Raw genomic sequence first — 21,093 nt, forward strand, 5'->3', positions numbered from 1 at the left:
CTAACAGATAGATCATTAAAGGGAACAAAAACATTAGATGCTCTATCAAGACTGTTTCAAACTGTATGCAACAAGTGATTCAAAAAAACAAGAAAGATTAAAAAGCAGCAATATCAAACCGTAGTCAATTGATATGAAGTACGTCGCATAGCCATATGATTGAAGCAAAGATACTACCAACTAAATGGAGCATCTCACTGCATTAACTTGGCTTAGGTTTCCTCTTAACTTTAGCTAAGAAACTATCACCAGATTTCTCAACAATTCGATTCTATAACATCATCCGGGTCCATCCATCTGGAGGATCCTTACAAAATAATAATTTATGCTTCCTGATGCACACATATAGAATCAGGCAAAAAAAATAGAACAGATCCACATGGAGAAAAGATGCAAGCATTCAGATATTAATATGACTCAAATCCTCATGTAAGCAGCAAATAAAAGCATTCAAATTCCTCTTCCAACAATCATTACAAAAACAAACACCGCCAAAAGTCAAAGCACGAAGCAGGAAATATCAGTGAAGATCACTATTAACCAAGCAAAAGAACCTCATCATCCAAAGAGCAGCTCGTGGCCCCTATTGATCTGACGCGGTACATTAGGAACCGCCGGATTTATAGCGGTAGAGCTTGCCAAACACGTGGAGCGCAGTAACAAACCCGATGAAGCACAAACTCATCACAAGCACGACCGTCGGCGACATCTTTAACCCGGGGGCATCATCAGTGTAGAATCTCAGCATGTTGCTCCCGCCAGCACCGCCGGTGAATCCCCCAGACCCCCCTCCGCTGCCGCTGGCGATCCTTCGTCGCCTCAACCCGGCGGCAGCAGCAGGCGTGCCACGGGGTCCCGCTGTAGTCGGGCGGCCCGCACCACCGGCCGATGATGTCGTCTGCGACTGCGAACTTCCCCTCGCCATAGTCGATCGCCCACTTACCGCTTAGGGTTTGAGATCTAACAGAGAGAAGAGAAGAGAAGAGAGTTGGATGGGATATTTGAGGCCTTATATATGGTCTCCCACCGCTTAGATCCGAGCCAACCTCTTCGTCTCCGCCAGAGAAAGGAGGTCGTCGTTCTCTTTTCTTTATGATAACCCGCCAGAACATTTTAAGTATGGAAGCATAGACACGTGACGGTTCCACGTTGGTTGGGTAGTTCTAGATTTTTATAAAGTATTAGTTATAACTTAAGAAAATTAGAACAAAATTTGTGCGTGGATATTCCATTTTTGTGACATATATTTAATTATAAGTCTCAAACGTTTTCACTTAATATAATTAAATTATTAAATAAATATATTTAAATTACTAAATAATGTAACTAAATTATTAAATATTTAGAAGTATAATAATTACATCACGGATATAAATTTGCTTATGAATGACATCCGGCTTTAGTGACAAACAATCTTCTAAATGGGAATTAAAGAATTTAGAGAGATTTAAGTTAACATGTTGAATGCGAGAGATAAATGAGTGAAAAGTATGCTCAAAATATGACTAAAAATCAAACAATGTCAAAAGTGTATATTTCCATTCTTTGATTATAGGGTTCACAGTGTCACACAAAAATAATAAAAATTAAAAGATAAAGTATGATGCTCAATGTGACTCATCATAAATTGTATATAACAATGTGTTATAGCTTGAAATTTATAAAAAGGATTGATTACAAAATTTGAAAATTTTAAGGTGCAACGATGCTACATTGTACTTGATGGCGCAATGATGTTAAGAGCATTTTGGCATCAGCGTGGTGGCACTCCACCTTTGAGTTCTTAGATTTTTGTTAAGAAATGGGTTTTGAGTTATCACAACAATGTCGGGGCGGCTCAAATGCTACATCGGGTCTCTAGTGGCTAGCACAGTGATGCTAGGTAGTTAAACGACATGGCACTATGACAAATTAGTAATTTTTAAAATAATAAAATATTTTAATTCATTCGCTAAAGCCATTCCACCGCAACCATGTCCCATTTCATGCATGCATTGACAGGGGATAAAGGAGCGGAAGGGAGAGAAATGAGGAGAGAGAATTTTGATCATGTCTTTTTCATCCGTCAATTTTATTATGATATTTCTTATGCTCGTGTTAGGTAACTCAAATTCTACATTTATTTCAATAATTTTACGTTATATCAATTAATCTCCCCAAAATCAATAAAAATATATTTTCTCTTTACTTATCATATGTTTATCATCTAAGTTTTTATGTATAATAGCTATCATCATCCTAAGCATTTTTACTGTAATACTATTAAACTTCAATGGATAAATTGATAGATTTTATTTTTTTTAGTTAATGCATAGTGTATAAATATTCCTTCATTTTATACATGATATTAACTTACATAGAGAAAATGATACGATTGATATTAGATAAATATGCATTTGCATGTAAGAATGGAAGATTGGCTATAAATATTATAATTAATTCAGGTTTGCTCTTAAAATGCAATACTCTGCATAGGATGGTGAGTCGACATGTTTTCCTTAAAATAAATGTTTATTGTGTAATTCTCGAGGTTAGCCTATAATCGATTGACTGATTATGCCGACGGGTTGATAATGACGACCCTTCATTGATTATTAAAAACCACCCGTTGAATTAAATGATAGATATAAATAATTAAAATATGTGATTGATAGATAACAATATATTGATATGATAAATGAATAATAGATTGAATGATGAAAATACCACTTTAAATATGAATGTCCTGTCTTATTATTCATAATTGTATTAATATTTGCATTTACATGACAACTTATGATTAAATTGAATTGATTCATAGATTATATATATAACTGATAGAATCAACATTTAGATTGATATAATATGATACAACATATGATAGAGATATTGCTAGATATTGATAAACATATTGATAAGCATATTAATATATTGTATTAATAGTTAAATGCGACACAATGATTGATAGAAACATATATCAGAACTATTAGTATGAATATAACTGATAGATTGGTGCTTGTTTATGTATTCAACCTCTGCTATTAATTTATAGACTTTTGCCAATTTTTTATAGATTTATAGAATCTTTTTTGCTTAATAGATACTCTATTTTTATTAAAAATAATCGCCCGTTAAATTAAATGATTTATAGAAATAATTAAAAGATGTGATTGATAAATAATAATGGATTGATATGATAAATGAATGATAGATATAATGGTGAAAATACCACCTTAAAGATGAATGCTCTATCTTATTATTCATAATTGTATTGCATTTACATGATAACATATGATTAAATTGGATTGATTCATAGATTATATATATATATATATATATATATAACCAACATTGATATTAATATAATGTGATATAGCGTGTGATAGAGACATTGCTAGATATTGATAAACATATCGATAAGCATATTAATATATTGTATTGCTAGTTATATGTGACACTATGATTGATAGAAATACATAACAAAATTATCACTATGAATATAATTGATAGATTGGTGCTTTTTTTTTTTCAAACAACCCCTCATATTAATTATAGACTTTTGCCAATTATTTCATCAATTTAATATATATATTTAAATTTACTTATTAGCACTTTAGTATTTATGTTATTGCAATTTCATCCAAAGAAATAGTCATTTTAAATTGATTGAAGAGGTAAAAGGTCTTACTAAAATTTCTTTTTTTTTGGGACATGTCTTACTAAAATTTCAAGGATGAGCTTCTAGTGAATTAATAAAAAGCCTTAACAAAAGGGAACGGCGAAATAAATAGAGACCAAAAACTGCAAACACGTAGACGGCGTCACCGAAGGTAACTCCCTCTCTCTCTAACCCCTCCGTTTTTTTTTCCATTCCCGCGAGCATCGTCTCAGAAACTCGATCCGAAGCCCTAAATAAATGATCGATGGGAATCAGCATCTTCTAAGGTGAAATTGCAATAAATGACTCAATATTAGTTTTATTATATATATTTTTATAAGTTATGGGAGTTTGGTCTTAAGTTTTGATAATTACAAATATTATTGGATATTTATTTATTTATTCTTGTATTATATATTGGATATTTATTTTTGTGTGCTACTAACCATTTCAAGTACATACACCAAGCAAAGAACTAAAGAATCACCTTAAGAAAGTGTAGCGTAAGTGCATAAGTTAGTATGTATTTTACAGAGTAAGTATTTTTCATTTTTCTTGAGTCAATTTATGTATTAAGTGTACGTTGGCTAAAAAACTATACACATACATAAAGAGAAGTAAAAGTGAATATTTACTTTTTATATAATTCATGTTATTTGATCCAAATCATAACATGCAATCCAAATCACATTATATAATATATTCAAATAAAAATTATTTAAATTATCTAATTAAATAATATTAAATTAAATTAGGTTATAACTAATCATACCGTATAACCATCACATTGTATATGATGATCAATTGTATTGAGAAACCCCGCTGCCAAATCATGGTTACTTAAAATAAAAAAAAGTCAAAATTTAAAAATTGACATGATTTCACCATATGAACATTAATTTAAATTGTCTAATTTAATTCAAAGGATTAAGGAATCAAATTAGATCTAATCAACATTAATGATCTACTGTACAAACCAGTTTGTACTGTGTCATTCACCCGAGAACTTACTGCATGACCATGATAATTCTTGGACGATTTATGATTTGATTTAACCAATCATATTGTATGGTATACACACCTTATTGTATGATCTAAATACTTAATTTGAAAATTATGATTTTTGAATGACCACTTTATAAACTTAGTATGTCTTTAGTGACAATAGTTCTTTAGAGTTTCAGAGATATCTTTGTTTAGTGAGAGAGCTTGGAGAGAGACCACAACTCAAATGAGAGAAAGAGGAGGTGACGTTAAGAGAGGGAGATTGCCTTGACGGACTTAATGGGCATAAGAGGGATCACACAATTCCTATGGCTAGCTAGTACCTTGGTTATGTAATTGTGTTTATTTATGCATGAAGCTCTTAAAGGAAAGCTCTATGAAGGAGAGTATTTGGAACGAAATACTCTCACTAGTTGAGGAAGTTAGGGATCAACATCTTTATCGGAGCAAGGAGCTAAAGGAGGAATGACAACTCCGTCGAACTTAGCGGTAAATCAACATCTTCGTCGGGCTAAGAAGGTGAAAGAAGGGATAACATCTTCGTTGGGCCGTGGAGGCCAGAGGAGGGAGATTTTTCATGGTCTAAAGAGTTTGTAAAGGTCATTCTATGCCTGGTCAAGAGAGAAGGGCTTCTTCGCCTAACTGTGTGTTGATGGAAGACAAATTTAATGCAATGCTCAAAGAGGAGGACCTTTGGGCGTGGACGTAGGCTGATTTGACCAAATCCCTATAATATTGGTTTGCATATTCTTATTTTTTATAGTTTACTTTTCTTGCAATTTTAGATTACTGCACTCTGGTTTGTTTGTTGATTATCTTTGTGAAATAATTTTTTGTGAATCTCTGGCTAAAGTTTTAAGTTTATACAAAGTTTTTAAAGCACAAAAAAATTGTATTTGATTTTGAGTTTAGTTTGAATGCTTTATTTTCTCAAACGCTTTCGTATGTTATATTTTAATCATCTTTTGATTTTAAAAGTAAAATATTTTTAGAAAATATTAAATAAATATTTTAAAATATTGGTTTATATATATATATATATATTTATATATCTTATCTCAATTACTCATTTCCTGGCCGTCAACTAAAATAAAACACTAAGTTGACACCATGTTTTTTTTTTCTTATTGCGATACAATGGAAGCTCTTTTATCTATAGAATAGATGTATGATATAAAGCTTAACCACTTAAATTATAATGTTTGAATACTTTTTTTGTATTGTGCATACCTCTATTTCTCTTTATTTCTTTTGGCCTTTTAAACCATTCCTTAACCTTGACGGGGTTCTTTGCAAGGTGATGACTTCCTCTCACACTCTCTTTCTCATTTAGCTTGTTTTCTCCCTCTATCAAGGAGCTTCTATGAACAACAATATTTCATTTTATCTCTCTTACTCTCTTTTGATCATGAATCTTTCCTTACTTTTCTTATTCCATTTATTCTCCCCAATTATGTAATTAGCTTGATTTGATTGCTCACTCTCAGTGCCCTACTCTCTCAATGCATCCTTTCTCACTCATGCATCACTCACCTTAGAATACCTTAGCTGTCTTTAGTTATTCACAAATCTTATCTCAAATAATGTGGTGGGTGTTTTTTACAAACTATGTAAAATATGAATATTCACGCAAACCTTATGAAAAATTTCAATAAGTTTTGCATATAATGAAATTACCTTTTGTATATTTATGATGTGTCTTTTTTAAGATATTTAAAGAATTGATTAAATCTTAAGACTAATTTGCGCCACAATTTAATTTAGTTATGTTTAATCAAATTATGTAAATTAGAAGTCATAACTCCTAAGTTGTATTTATATTTCCTTATAACATTAAAAAATAAAAATATAATTTAATTTTTTTCATCAATTTAATATCTATATTTAAATTTACTTATTATCACTTTAGTATTTATGTTATTCCAATTTCATCCAAAGAAATAGTCATTTTAAATAGATTGAAGAGGTAAAAGGTCTTATTAAAATTTCAAGGATGAGCTTCTAGTGAATTAATAAAAAGCCTTAACAAAAGGGAACGGCGAAATCAATAGAGACCAAAAACTGCAAACACGCAGACGGCGTCACCGAAGGTAACTCCCCCTCTCTCTCTCTCTAACCCCTCCGTTTTTTTCCATTCCCGCGAGCATCGTCTCAGAAACTCGATCTGAAGCCCTAAATAAATGATCGATCGGAATCAGCATCTTCCGCTCCTCCAAAAGTTTGATATTGAACCGACGAAATTCTGTTTTCTGATGAGAGCCAGTCTCGCCTTTATCTGTCCCTCTGTTTGCTGGCGTTTTTGCTCGATTTCTATTATATTTACTTCAGCAACATATTCTCTCTGTTTCTGACTTAATTTTTGCAGGGGAGAAATCGAGATAGGTCTGTTTGGGAATGGCAGCCTTTGCTGATGGCGGGGTATGATGATGGTTATCCCTTATCTTCGTATTGTCGAACAAATTCTTGGATCTGTTAGAAGTTTTATAGCCTGTCATTTACTGTACTTAGAAATTTATTTATCCTTTTTGTTTAGCCTGGATAGTTTGTTTATTGGCTTTTATAATTTATTACAACAAGCAAATCTAGCTACAGAGTTGTCGTCATCTAGCTTTGTCACTTTGCTTCGTCTATGAGGTTATTGAGGTGTGATCGTGTGAAGACGACTCTATTGGATGCTTGTTTGTTACTTTGTGCAAATGAATACGGCTGAATGTATGTTCTCAATTGCATGCTGATTATGGAAAAAGAAAAACAAAATTGTGAATAGTTGCAATTCTTTCTAATAAGAACTATCGCATGCTTCTTTAACAAACAATGAATTGTATGATGCTATAGGTTTTATTATTAATCCACATCTTGAATGTGATTGTTTGTGCACATGGTTTTGCTATAATCGTTGAAGTTTAATTTTTTTTTGGGTAATTTGATCATTTGATGCAATGGTTTTTCAATACACAATTTTAGGATAATCTAAACTTATGTTTGGAGCATGTTCTTCTATTAGGAAGCTAGTTTTGTTATTGCATGCTTCTCATGATTATATCAAACACGGTATTGCATTCATAGTTTATGGTTATGAAGTTTCAAAACAGTAATTGATGCGGAAGAAATCAACATTTGGGAGGTTAGGTGTACTGTTAGATTCGACTACTTAGGAAAAGAGAGTAGGTTAGGTAACTGAATGTAGCTCAATTGAAGCACTCTATGCTTTTATGTGACAAAAAAAGGAGATATTCAAAGTTGAATTGAGAGTTGTAGTATCAATTTTATAAGGTATATATTTAGAGTTTTGAGATATTGATCAATAGATTAATATATGAAGTACATGAAGAAAGAAACTGCCTAAAGAGCCATTGGGCTAAAGGAGCAATAAGCATAACCCAACCCGAGGGTGTTGGACTGACCAAACCAACCCAACGAAACTCCTTTGCTCGAACATTTTTCAAGACATCAATTCTTCCCTCTCTTTGGTATAAAAGTACCCAAGTTATAAAATATATCTTCATGAAAGGCTGCATCATTTAGTTACACCTCTTCATGAAATGTTGCATCAATTCACTCACACCTTCTCACGTAAAGAATACTTAAGCACCCAACCACATGTAAAAAGAAGGGGATGACTGCATGGATGGCCATCATGTGGCCATACTATTCCCATTCCATGCTTTGTACCCCATATTCTCATTGCCAGGTCCCAAGCCCTGGATGAGAGAAGTGGAGGATTGTATTAGGTAGTCGATAACGAGCGTAAAATTTGTCGAACAATCATAACCGGAACCCACTTAGTGGGATAAATGCTGGATGTTGTTGTTGTTGAAAATTCATTGTTTTCCACTTCACGCTTAGTTGAAAATTGATTGTATGTGCTTTTATTTTTCTTTTGTTGAAATTGTATCATCCTCTCCTTTCTATATATATGAAGTTCCTAACTTCTAAGCACTCAACTCTCATATTTGGTGGAATTCTACTTTTACCCAGGCAGGCTAGCAAGCTGGGCAATACACGTACACTCTTCCTTTAGTGGAGCTTCTTAGTTGAGGATAATGCAATGATTAATATATTTGCAAATGAACAGGATCCAACTAATATTCAATGCTTATACATATGATGATGGCCAATGGAACTTCTTAGTTCCATAATTTCTCCCTCGATGAAACTTTGTACTGTAAAACTTTATCAAAGTTTGTTTTGTTGCTTGAAAGGTAGCGCTAGGTCATTGTGTATGTCGTGAACAATGAATAAGTGGCCGAATGTCTGATTTTCATACAAAGAAAAAAAGAAATGGCTAAGAAATAATTTGGGATGGCCCAAAAAAAATGGAGGCTTGGCATAGCTGCCAAAGTCATCCATATTGCAAGTAGTAGAAAGATTTGATCAATTTCAATGAATATTGTTGGAGTTATATAGGGAGAAGTATCATTGAAAATATTGGGCAAAGGCCTTGAGCAAGTTGCAATCTAAATTGGCTAGCAGTTATGTATGCATGTGAATGGAAACATGATGCAACAACAATGCACATCAAGGAGGCAACAAGTGATTGCACACGGAAGGAGGTATTGCGAGCACAAATAATGAACAAGTAAATTAGTGTGGGGTGCAATGGAGATGTGTACGAGATCAAGTACATGAGCATGTCAGGAGATATGAAAGAGTGAGGGACCCGAGAATAAAATGCATTTGGTAGAAACAACATAACGCATGCGCATGTTATTGTGGGTAGGAAATCATGCTTGATTAAGAGAACGTTTGTTGTTATGAGAATGTGGGAGGTTGTGGATGTGAGAGGTTGTGAGATGGTCTCAGCTCGCACAAGGGCGAGTAATAATAAGATGCATGTGAAGTTGTGATATGGTCATGTACAAGATTGAGTGCATAGTGGTATGAAGAAGAGGCAAGAATAAGCAAGTGCAGTTATTGTGGCATTGGAGCGGAAACAATGTCTAAAGTTATGATTATAGGGGGGAGAGAAATTTTCATTAGTGTTACAAATTATGCTTCTTTTTATATAAGATTCATAATGAAGAACAATTGATAGTTTTAGTTGAGGTAAACTTAGTGTTACATTCAGGCTTTGGAATGGAGAAAAACCTACATATGTCTTAAGAAGTCTTATCTTGCAACAACATGATGTTGAATTAGGTGGGCATCAAAGAAAGAAGGGTATATGCTAAGCATGCTTGCCTATAGTGAATAGCTCACCATAGTGTAGATGCACCTTGTAGTCATAGCACATATTGTAATGTTAACTATTTTAAAATAGTACAAAACACTAGATCTTGAATAATTTATTAAAATATCAATAATATAAGGGAAAATATCATAATGCAAAAATGTACTATCAATGTCATATTAATTGAATTTGTTAAGCATACATGAAAATTATTGAAAGACAACATAAAATTCAAAGCCACTATAATTAAAAAAACTTAAAGCGTCAAAATAATAACACTATATATACTTGATTTCCTCTAGCTCATTGCTTCTAGAATGGAGAATCATGAATTTTGGATCAACTGATTGACAATGATTCATAATGATGACTATGATGTTGAATACGCTTTTGGATTGATGAATGAGTCACATTTTGGATCAAAGGTAACTTGTAACTTTTTTAGCATTAGTGCCATGGCTTTTTTCGACAATGATGACAATCATTGCTTTGGATTGATGACTCAAGTCATTTTTGTTATTGTGATAGATTATCATTATTGTTGCTCACATTTTAATGGGAGGTTGAAAGGTTAAGAATTAGGACCCTTTAAGATGCACGAGTGGGTGTGATTGGTTTGATGACATTAAATTTTAATTTATCTAAAAATATTTAAGAAAACAAAAGATAAACTAGGTTAAAAGAAATTAATAAATAAAAAATAAACTTGAAAAGTAGCATGTGTCATGTGTGCTATGCATTAAAGCACACTCAATCTGTACTATTTTGCTTTATTTTGCATTGCTATATTGTCACACATTAAAAAGCATGGGAGAGAGTCATTGAGCATATGTTATGACGTGATATTAATGTTTCTCAAAATTAGTTTGGATTCATGCCAGGTATGTCTACTATAGAAGTTATTTATTTGTTGAGAAGTTTAATGGAGAAGTATAGAGAGAGTAAGGAGGATCTACATATGATATTTATTGATTTTTAGAAGGCATATGATAAAGTTCCAAGAGAAGTGCTCTTGAGAGCTCTTAAAAAGAAAGGAGTAAATAATGCATATATTCAAGTCATTAAGGATATGCATGCAGGTGCTATTACTTATTGTTCAAACATAAGATGGTTTGACCAAGTATTTTCCTTTTTCAGTTGGATTATATAAAGGATTAACTTTAAGCCCATATTTTTTTGCTTTAGTCATGGATGTTCTTACTAGACATCTGCAAGAGGATGTACCTCAGTGTACGTTTTTTGTTGATGATATTCTTCTTGTTGATAAAACTAGAAAGGGAGTTGTGGAAAAAGTTGAATTATGGAGATCAACTCTAGTGTCTAAAGGTTTTTGTTCGAGTATATTTAAAATCGAATACAAGGAGGTATAATTTTAGTAGTAATAGATATAGTGGTGGATGTGACATTGGTGATCAAGTCACTAAAAAGAGTGTGCATTTTAGATATCTTGGGTCTATTGTTCAAAGTGATGAGAAAATAGATGGGGATATTACTTGTAGAATTCAAGTTATATGGTTGAAGTTGTGAAATGCATCGGGACTGTTGTATGATAGAAAAGTTCCCCTCAAACTTAAGGGAAAATTTTGTAAGATGGCGGTGAGACTTGCAATGATTTATGGCATAGAATGTTGACAATTAAAAGAGAAACATAAAATTAAGTGTTGTGGAGATGAGGTTGCTCAGGTGGATGAGTGACTTTACACTTAGAGACATAATTCAAAACAAGTATATATGTAAAACGTTTGGAGTAGCTCCGGTGGCAAATAAGAGAGTTGCCTTAGATGGTTTGGTCACATAAAACACTTGTCTCTCGATGACCTTTTTAGGAGAGTAGATATATTAGATTCGGCCTACCTTTTTAGGAGAGTAGATATATTAGATTCGGCCTATGTTAAGAAAGGTAGAGGTAAACCTAAAAAGATTTGGTTAAAAAATATTAGAAATAATATTTTTTAATTAGATTTAAATGAGAATTTGACTCTTAATAGGACACAATGGAGAAAAAAATATTTATGTAGTCGATCCCACATAGTGGGATAAAGGCTTTGTTGTTGATATGTTAGTTGTACATTGCTATGAGCTAGCACAAGAGATGTTATGTTATGCTATGGCTATAACACATTCTTTTGTGTGCTATTAATATGTATGATGATAATTGTGCAATTATGTTTCTAATTGTATGCACGGGCATTAGCCAATTGCTTTAATCTTATTTTTTAAGGAATTATTATAAATTAGCTAAATCGAGTCCAAGTTATCCCTCGTTTGAGCTCAACTTAGCCATTATTAGGGACCTTGATCTTGAGCTTAGCACTATTAGTTTGACTAGTTATTGACTTTGGCCTTGTCAATCAACTTAACAAGCTGTAAATGGGAGGAGGAGAAAGAGGTTGAGGAGGGTGAGGGTGTCAATGGGGGTGAGGACAGTACAATGTTTTGGGAGGAGAGGAGGAGGTGCAGTTTGTAGGGAGGAAGAGTGGGAGGAGGGTTGTTAATAAACTGCGTTGGGAGAAAGAGGATGGTGCTGTGCATTAGGAGGAGGTTGTGAGATCAGGAAAACAATAAATAGTCACTTCACGTCTTCGTAAGAGAGTAGCAGCAATGATGAATATGGTGGAGCTGGATTTAAGAAGGGTAGGAGCAATGATGGCTAAGAGGAAGAAGATTTGTGTGCAATATAATTGAAGACTTGGCTGCAACTGATACTAATATGATAGATTTTATTCATCGGAAATACAAATCATGTGCATTGCTATTAGTCTATTTCCTTTATGTCTTAGTTTCTATTTTTTAAGTTAGCTTTTGATGTAACATGCATATGATGATGGCGCTTATGAGAATGCGGTGTGTTTTTGAGTGTTTTGACTACCTCATGGTTTTGGTTTACTACTATAAGTTTGCTCAATTTAGCCATTGATTTCCTTAATTCAGATGTTTTCAATTTCTTCTCTTTCTTTTTAATCACAGGTTAGTCACTATTTTCAAAGAGTTCTGTTGCTATTGCAGTTGATTTGGTGTTTTGGTGGTGTTATAAAAATCAGTTCCCTGTTTCTACCTAGTTTTTTTATTCAGAGACATATACTGTTGTTATTTCCTTGTGTTGTCCTATTTACTCCTTGATTATGAAATGTAGCTCTAGATTGGCACCCGCAGTCTTGCAATTATAATGTTACTGTAACTATTGCCTCTACTTTAGCATACTGCATTTAATTCACCTGTTTTCTTTCTTCGACTTCCCTATTTGAGGCCATATTCAGTTGGTTCTTTCCTTGACAAATTCATATCGAATCTAAGTTTGCTGCTCTATTTCCTTATTTTTTATGGAATTTCAGATTTTGACAACTTTTATATTAAAATTAGAGTTGGGAAGCTGTGGATTTGATTTTTGTGTTTGTCTTTTTGTATTTTATCCTAGGTTTGCATTAGTGAACCTTAGACTGTAAAACATCTTTAGGTTTATCAAGCCAGTTAGAAGTAGGATATATTAATTAGATTTTTCAAAAAATAATAAATGATGCTATTTAAATAAAATAAGATAAGCTATGATTCTAAATAAACACATCATCAATATTGCAATGATAAAAAATTATATTCTTACATTTGATAAGTGGCATTCTATTGAGGAGTATTCCTAATAAATCAATAGTTTGGAACAGTTCTTTGGATATTATGATTTATTTGATTCTTTATGATTTTGACGTGGTTAATCAAAAGTGGCTTGACATACTCAATTATTTTGGTGAAGTATTATAAATGAAATTAAACTGACATGGGCTAACCAAATATCTATTCTTTAAGGGCAATATGCCTTTAAGTGAAAGGGGTCAACTAGATGAACAATTTATGTGTTGCAAGCAAAGGTGTATATGGTGTTGCGAAGATTATGATAGTTTTATGAGTCTTATAGTTAGAAATTATTTGCTTGGAGAATTTTTTGTTTTAATTATTTATTTCGTTAAAGGTCGCAGACAAGAGGTTAAGAATGAATTAAGCTATAATTTACTAAAGTATTATTTGATGTTTTATCTTGATCTTTGAATGTGAAGACATTATAATCATTTTGCAGGATTACCACACCTATACTTAAAAAAACCCAGCAAGAAATCGTGACATTCTTGTCGAAAACCTGTTAAACATAATTGGCAGGAAAATACTAATAGTTAAATTTGATCTAAACAATGAAATAGTAGTTTAGTGAATATCCTTTTGAAGTTGAATTAGATGAAGATTTATGGTTATCATTGGGTTCTTTGATATTGTGAAATCTGAATCTATACATATATTAGAATATGTTAATCAAGTTGAACCTTTACTTGAGCAAGAGTTATAATCTAAGTTTGAAGTTGAGCTTGAATCTTAACCTCAATTACTAATTGAAAATGAAATTGAAAGTGAACTTACGATTACATGAAAACCTAAATTCGAACTCGAATCTAATTTTGATTGTGGATTTGAGCTTTAACGTGAAATTATATCTACCCTTGAATGCGAACCTGGCTTTCAATAGAATTTGTAGGGTTGTCAATTTCGGGTCAACCCGAAACTGACCCGGCACTATTCGGGTCAACATGAACCCGACCCGTTTTTGTATACAGGTCGGTTTTGCGGACCCGAACCGACCCGCTTCGGGTTCGGGTCAACCCGAGCGGCACGTCGGGTCACGCTTCGGCTTTCGGTAGCAGCAGCCAGCGGCGACGGGCTGCGGGCGCAGAGGCGACTGGCGGACGGGGCACTGTCACTGTGCTGCACTGGGCAGCTGGATCACACGGGCAGCCGGGCATTGCCGCACTAGGCAGACGCGTCACGTACTCACGCATGGCACTCGGCAGCAAGTCGATGCTTGCGAGCAGAATGACGACGCCAGTAGAGGGGGCAGACCGGGCAGCCGGGTCATTTCCGGGTACCCGTTTTTTTGAAACGGATCGAAAACTTGAACCCGAACCCGAAATTTTCGGGTCGGGTTTTCGGGTCGAGACCAATATTGACACCCCTAAGAATCTGGATCTACTTTGAGTATGAACTTAAGCCTCTAATAAGCATTGAATCTAAACTTGAATGTGAAGTTGAACAAATTATTTCTATTATAGTTAATGATTCATTTGATCAAAATAAGAAAGAGATTCTGAACGGAAAAGTGAATAATCAATGTTGAGCAAACTAATAAAATATATATTATTTGTTAATATTATTCCTATGATGCATTTTAATTTTATTTTAGGTTTGTGGTTACTTGAATTTCAAACTCATATATAGAGAGTTGTGGAAATTCAATAACATTAATAATTTTAACAGTTTGCTAATAATTACTGTCTTAAAGAAAACATGAATCCAACTGTTCATCCATTTGGAAGAATCTGAAAGTGCAAGAATCTTCACTAATATTAGAGCTGGCTGAGCTAATTTTCGTTATAGTTGTCCTTCTATATAGACATATCATATTTATGTGGAGCTTCTGATTTTTAGTGTCATCTCATCGTCATCATAGGTCCTTAATAGTATCCCTAAAGAAACATATTATGCTATCATTTTCATGTTCTGCATGATTTGCATGAGAATGTTGAAATTCATAAAAAATAATAATTATTAGTTATGACAACAATAAGCTTACTACTTATGTGAATATGATTCATGCAGATTCAAAATAAGTGATAAGTAGAGGTATACATTGTTCAGTTCAGTTCCAATCAGACTTGCATTTAAAATCAACTAAACCAATCTTGAAACCAAAATTAAAACAATATTATGGCAAACCAAAATAAACTATCTGATTTGTTTCAGTTTATGTTTTATTTTTTAGTTTAAGAGCATAAATATTTAGAAGTTTATTCTTTTATTTTGTTTCACTTATATTTCAAATTGTTTTTAATTGTTTAGTTTTAGTTTGAAAATTTATTTTAAATTTATGGATCATTAAATGATTAAGATTTCTTAAAAGTAAATCAAAGAAAGATTGTGATTCTACCTAAATTAATCAGATGAATGCCTGGTAGTAAATATTAGGAATAAGATTTATATTTATTGTTATTATGCTTAGTTAGTTTGGCTTGATTTGTTTTGGTTTTATAAAACTTCAAACTTAAATCAAACAAAATAAATTGGTATAGAAAAAAAAAAAAAATCTAAACGAAACCAATCCCAAACAAAATGAATTGGTTCGAATTTTTAGGCTTCTTAGTATTTTTGCATACCCTTGATGATAAGGTAATAATGTGTTTGAATCGTGAAAAATTTTTGGTTCATCTTGGTATCCAAGACAACAAAATACTCCAAGAGATTCAACACAAAATGGATTTTTATTTATAGGAAAATCAATTCCGAACAAAAGCAAGATACAATTGTCCTCTTTCGAGAGGAGGACCTTCTCTCCCAAACCCTAGATGACGTTAGGATCCCTCACAAAAGAGAACTACAACACTCAAAATAAAATATGTATAAGAATAAAATAAACCCTACTATAGCTGTTAATAAGCTTCATTCCTCCCTCCTAAACCAGCCTCCTTCCTAATATTTTTCCCTCATAAATATGAAAATAATTAAACTAGAAAAGGATTTCAATTAGGAAAGGATTTTCTCATAATATAATGTTTTAATTCTTTGTCGGGCCCCACCCCCTTAGCGACTCCCCCTCTTTGTCCGCCGGCCCCACTTGGGCTGCAATTTGCTGGAGTGGCCAGTCCAGCGGCTCTTGGATCCACTTGGTGCGTACCTCTGATGCGTCCGCCGTATCAATTTCTTTTTAGGACTTGCAAGAAATTAACTAAAAAAGAAAAATGGGGCCATATAAAATCTTACAGCACATTAGGGTGAGTGTTTGTAAGCTAAATTTTTTAGAAAGTACTATTATTAGAACAATCTTCAATACATCTAATTTGAATTTATTTCATGAATATGCTATTAATGTTGTAGATCCTTCTTTCTTTCCATCTTCTTTTATAAATTCACATAGAATACCTTAGCATTCATGACTACTTACATCATTCAAGAACTATTTTACCTATCGAGATTTTGTTCACTTTTGATGATGGATATTAGGAATGTCCTGATTTTTTAGGTTGACAGAGACAGTTCTCACCATTCATGGTTTACCCTGTAGAAAGCACACTAGTTATGCAAATATTTATTTGATAAATATCAAATACTTAATTTGTCATATCTGAATTTTTTCAATAATACGCAGAATAATACAAGTTTAAGTCTTTATTCATTGGAGTTCTTTTGATGTCATTTTAGCTATATTTGTCTAATTTTATATTTTTCTAGTTTCTTTCTATTTAACATGCATCTGAGAATGGGATGTGCTCTTCAGTGCTTTGATTACCTCAATGGGTTTGATTTATCAGCGCAAATCGATTGATTCAACACTTGGATTCTCTTGTTTAGCAGTTTTCGATTCCTTGTTTTAATATGTGATATGTTTCTTTGGTTTCCTTTCAGTCGCTTCCAAGCAACTATTTGGTCGATTATTGTTGTTATTTTCGCTGATTGGGTGTTCTCATCCTTCCTATTTTTTGTCTTTGACTTTCCTTATTATAGCAATGTTGGGTTGGTAGTTTCCTTCTTTGACATTTTAATAGTGTAGCTAAGTTGGCTGCTCTATGTCCTTAATTCTGGTATTATAATTGGGATTAGCCTGTTAACTGCGATTTTGACCTGTGCTGTAAATCGAGAGTTACTATTTTGTTGGATGAGATTGGAAAATTGGTGTCTTGCTGAAATTTGATGATGCTAAATTCAAACTTGTATTTAATTGGATCTTGGAGGATTCTGAGAAGGTACTAATTTGGTTTTTGGTTTATAAATACCCATTGAACGAAGTAATTTTTTTATATAAATTTTATTTTCTTTGAATTTTCGGAGTGTGTTGTAAATATGGATTCTTGAAATGTTTTGGAAGTCTTAAAGACAATTTTCAGTAGTTGCTTTTTCTAAAGTTATTTTTGATTGGTTTGTACATGTTTGATATCTTATTAAATTTGTTACACACTAATTTTATTTTTGGTGGTGTGAATTTTAATTGTTGTGGAAATTTACATCCAGCCTAAAGATTTCCTGTAGAATTTTGTTTTTTCTTGATTTTTATATTATTATTTGGAGCATATTAAATGTGTGTTCGGATTGTGTATCAAAAGGGACTAATTGTTTCCGTAAAATAAGAGTTCGGCAACTTCAAATTGTGGCCTTGTTTTTTTTTTTGTTTCACATCACTTAAATTTACATTAGTAAATCCTAAACCGTATACAATTCTTCACTGCCTTTTTTTAATCCTCCAAGCATGAATGAGTGCCATGCAAATAAGGATTTTAGAATTTTGCAAGGTGCTATTTTGTTTAAGTTGGATACTTTGTAAATAATATACTTTTCTCTTGAATGACTTAATCCCTCGAGCTCTCCATTAGAGGATGAATTATTCTGTGCGGACACCAGATGGGGAGAACCGTCCGGTTTGTTTCTGTGAACAATGAACTGTGCTTTTACTGATCACAGAGATAAAATTGGACGGTTCTTCCCGTCCGGTGTCCTCACAGAGTAATCTCTTAGAGGGTGGGGGAATTTGTCAGCTGATCAGTTGACTCATGGATTACGTAATTTATTAAATTTTAAATTGTGCAATTTACATCTTGATATGTAACATCCGAATGACTTTTTCTTCTTACGGGTAGCTTTTTTGCATGTTAAATGCCATTCATTCTTACCTCACATTTTGTGATACTATTGCTTTCTAGAGCGAGAATATCCTAAACAGCGATGGCCATGTTTTTTCTGGTAGGATAAATTGGAATTGAATTTGCTGGGCACATTCTGAATGTTTGTTTCATATGAAAAAGTAGCCTGATGTAGAAAATTGATTTGTTTTTTTTATTGTTTGTGCGCAAGGTGATAGGGTAGGCATATTTGGCTTCAATTGTGCTGTTTTCTCAACCTTTAATATTCCTATACTTTGTCACCATCCCATAATTTGAGATATTCAATTCTTTTTAACTTTTGTATTGAATCAATTTGGGTCAGCATTTCAACATCAATCTAATTGCTTTGAAGGATTCCACATTTTTCTCAAATCCAATGACTTGGAGAATTGCCCCTTCTGCAGGTGAAATTATTTTGTGCGGACTCTGAAGGTCGTCTGGAGACCAATCAGAATGCGCCACGTCACCTCCTGCTCAGTATTGCGACTCAGTACCGAGCTCAATACCCCTGACATGGCGTATTCTGGTTGGTCTCCAGACGGTGAACTCGTTCGGCATCTGCACAGAATAATCTCTCCTTTTGTAGGCTCTGTATATAAATTATGTTTTGATATGAAAAGGATCAATAAAGTTTTTTTTAATGAATTTTATTTATTGTTTCCTTTTTTGGATTGATGATGATGATGATGATGATTTGTAATTTGGTTGTTCAGCTTGAGATTTATGCTTTTCATTAGATAAAAAAAAAAAAAAACTTCTGCCTATTTTCACTTTTGTGCATATGAACCGGAGTTTGATAAATTTAAATTTCTCATGTTTTTGTTTACTGTTCTTAGAACAAAATGCTTGGAGCATCTTTGAGGAAATATAACGTTACCCTGGACACGCATCACAAAGTCTTCCCGGATTTTGATTAGATTAACATGTCCATTGATATGATAATTTTTTTTTAAATAATCCGCCTTTCCTTTCATAAGCTTATATTTTTCACATGTTACCTTATTTGTTTATGTTTTTAAAATTTGACGAGCAATCCCTTATTTCATTGTTTTTCAATTTATATTTTCCGTTAGTATTCCATATTATTTTGGTGTTAATAACCTGAGGCAGACTGAGCAGGGAAACAACACTGTTGGAGAATCAAAAGGTTTAAACCCTGCACTGATTGTTCTGCTCGTTGTAGTTGCTTTGCTGCTTCTATTCTTCATTGGCAACTACGCTCTCTACGTTTATGCCCAAAAGACACTTCCTCCAAAGAAGAAGAAGCCCATCTCCAAGAAAAAGCTGAAGAAAGAAAGGCTCAGACAGGGCGTTTCTGCTCCTGGGGAATAAGAGCTTTGATCACAGTCTCGAATCCATCTCTTTCATGCCAACTTACATTTCTTGAAGAAATTCTAAGGTGTGGACTCTATAAATTTGTTAAAATAGGTACTTAATTGCAGCATTGCATCATGTGTTTTCCTTGCTCATGGTGCTTCGACTGAGAGAAGCTGTTTGCATATCAGAATAATTATTTGAAGTTGAGATTGATCTTTGTTCTTTAAATCTGCTTACTGATTGTGAATCTGAAGAGCCTAGCTCTAGCTTAGTTTTATTTTTTAGAATATTGAGTGGAAAGTCTGAAAGTATAAGTTGCAGCATAACCACTAGAGCTATCGAACGGCCATAAAACAGCTTTTTAGCTCAAAAAAGGTTGAGCTTGAGCTGCCAATAAGTCTAGTATAAGTTGCCGAGTCAGCTTTTGTTTAGCCTATCTCTTATTAAAAGTGGATCTATAATTTATTTCTTTGTCCTCTTATCTCTGGTCTCATTGGTCAAGTTTTTGATTTGGATTATTGAAATTAAATTTAGAAGTTGTATTTGAAATTTATTCAGATTTTTGGACTTAATTATAGCCACCAATGAGAATTGGACCATTAAGATGAGACAATCGTACCTCTTTGAGGAGAGATTTTTAAATGCGGCGTCCGAACGCGTCACATCATTGGATGCACTGACCCCCAGTTATGTGGCTCGTCCGAATTCGCATCCGTATGCGTTCGGATTCCGCACGGAATAATTTTTTCTCTTTTGAGAGGGTTTGCAACAAATTGACAGTTGCTTCCCTATTTTGCAATAGTAGATGATCTTTGAGTTCCTTATTAAGTTCATGATTGATGCGAGCTTAGGCTTTAAATTCCAATGCTTAGTTGGAACTAGAGGCTGAGCTTGGCCTGGAAGGACTCATTCTAGCTGTAAATTTGGTGGTTCTATCTCTACTAACCTCACTTGTTAGTTAGGGGCCTTTGTTGGAACTTAATTAGTATTAACGTTTAACATGAATGATTAACATTATGGGGTTTTCCATCACTATTTTAACCATGCCAATCCTATTTCCCAGCATACCGACAATATTAAGGCTTTGTTTTGGACCGATTTATTATTGCTTTTTAATATAAAAATTTCTTAATCTAAAAAATTTTATATTAAAATGCTGTTTCAAAAAGTAGTAAGAAAGCAATCTCAAACGAAGTCTAAATTAATATTAGAGCTGCATTATTTAGTACAATAACAAGACTTAGATATTAATTTTGGTTTGATAATATAATGGCTAAAAT

General features: G+C 33.2%; 2 protein-coding genes across 9 annotated transcripts; one reads left to right on the forward strand and one right to left on the reverse strand.

Moving 5' to 3' along the window:
• Positions 1-253: 253 nt before the first annotated feature.
• Positions 254-1,024, reverse strand: LOC110097969 (protein transport protein Sec61 subunit beta). Its single transcript, XM_020824656.2, has one exon. It carries the CDS (start codon positions 923-925, stop codon positions 605-607), a length of 321 nt encoding a protein of 106 aa, XP_020680315.1. The 5' UTR covers positions 926-1,024; the 3' UTR covers positions 254-604.
• A 2,736-nt stretch (positions 1,025-3,760) lies between these two features.
• On the forward strand, positions 3,761-20,060 carry LOC110097928 (DNA-binding protein S1FA). 8 transcript variants are annotated; one of them, XM_020824634.2, is made up of 3 exons: positions 3,761-3,809; positions 7,008-7,060; positions 19,616-20,060. In XM_020824634.2, the coding sequence occupies exons 2-3, from the start codon at positions 7,037-7,039 to the stop codon at positions 19,826-19,828; spliced, it is 237 nt and encodes a 78-aa protein (XP_020680293.1). In that variant the 5' UTR covers positions 3,761-3,809; positions 7,008-7,036; the 3' UTR covers positions 19,829-20,060. The 8 variants fall into 8 exon arrangements, with proteins under 8 accessions (XP_020680293.1, XP_020680261.1, XP_020680284.1 ...); XM_020824602.2 differs by having other exon boundaries at positions 3,794-3,809; positions 19,607-20,060; XM_020824625.2 differs by lacking the exon at positions 3,761-3,809 and adding an exon at positions 6,631-6,732.
• Positions 20,061-21,093: the final 1,033 nt, after the last annotated feature.

This window comes from Dendrobium catenatum, unplaced genomic scaffold, assembly GCF_001605985.2.
Source record: "Dendrobium catenatum unplaced genomic scaffold, ASM160598v2 fragScaff_scaffold_231, whole genome shotgun sequence".
NCBI lineage: Eukaryota > Viridiplantae > Streptophyta > Magnoliopsida > Asparagales > Orchidaceae > Dendrobium > Dendrobium catenatum.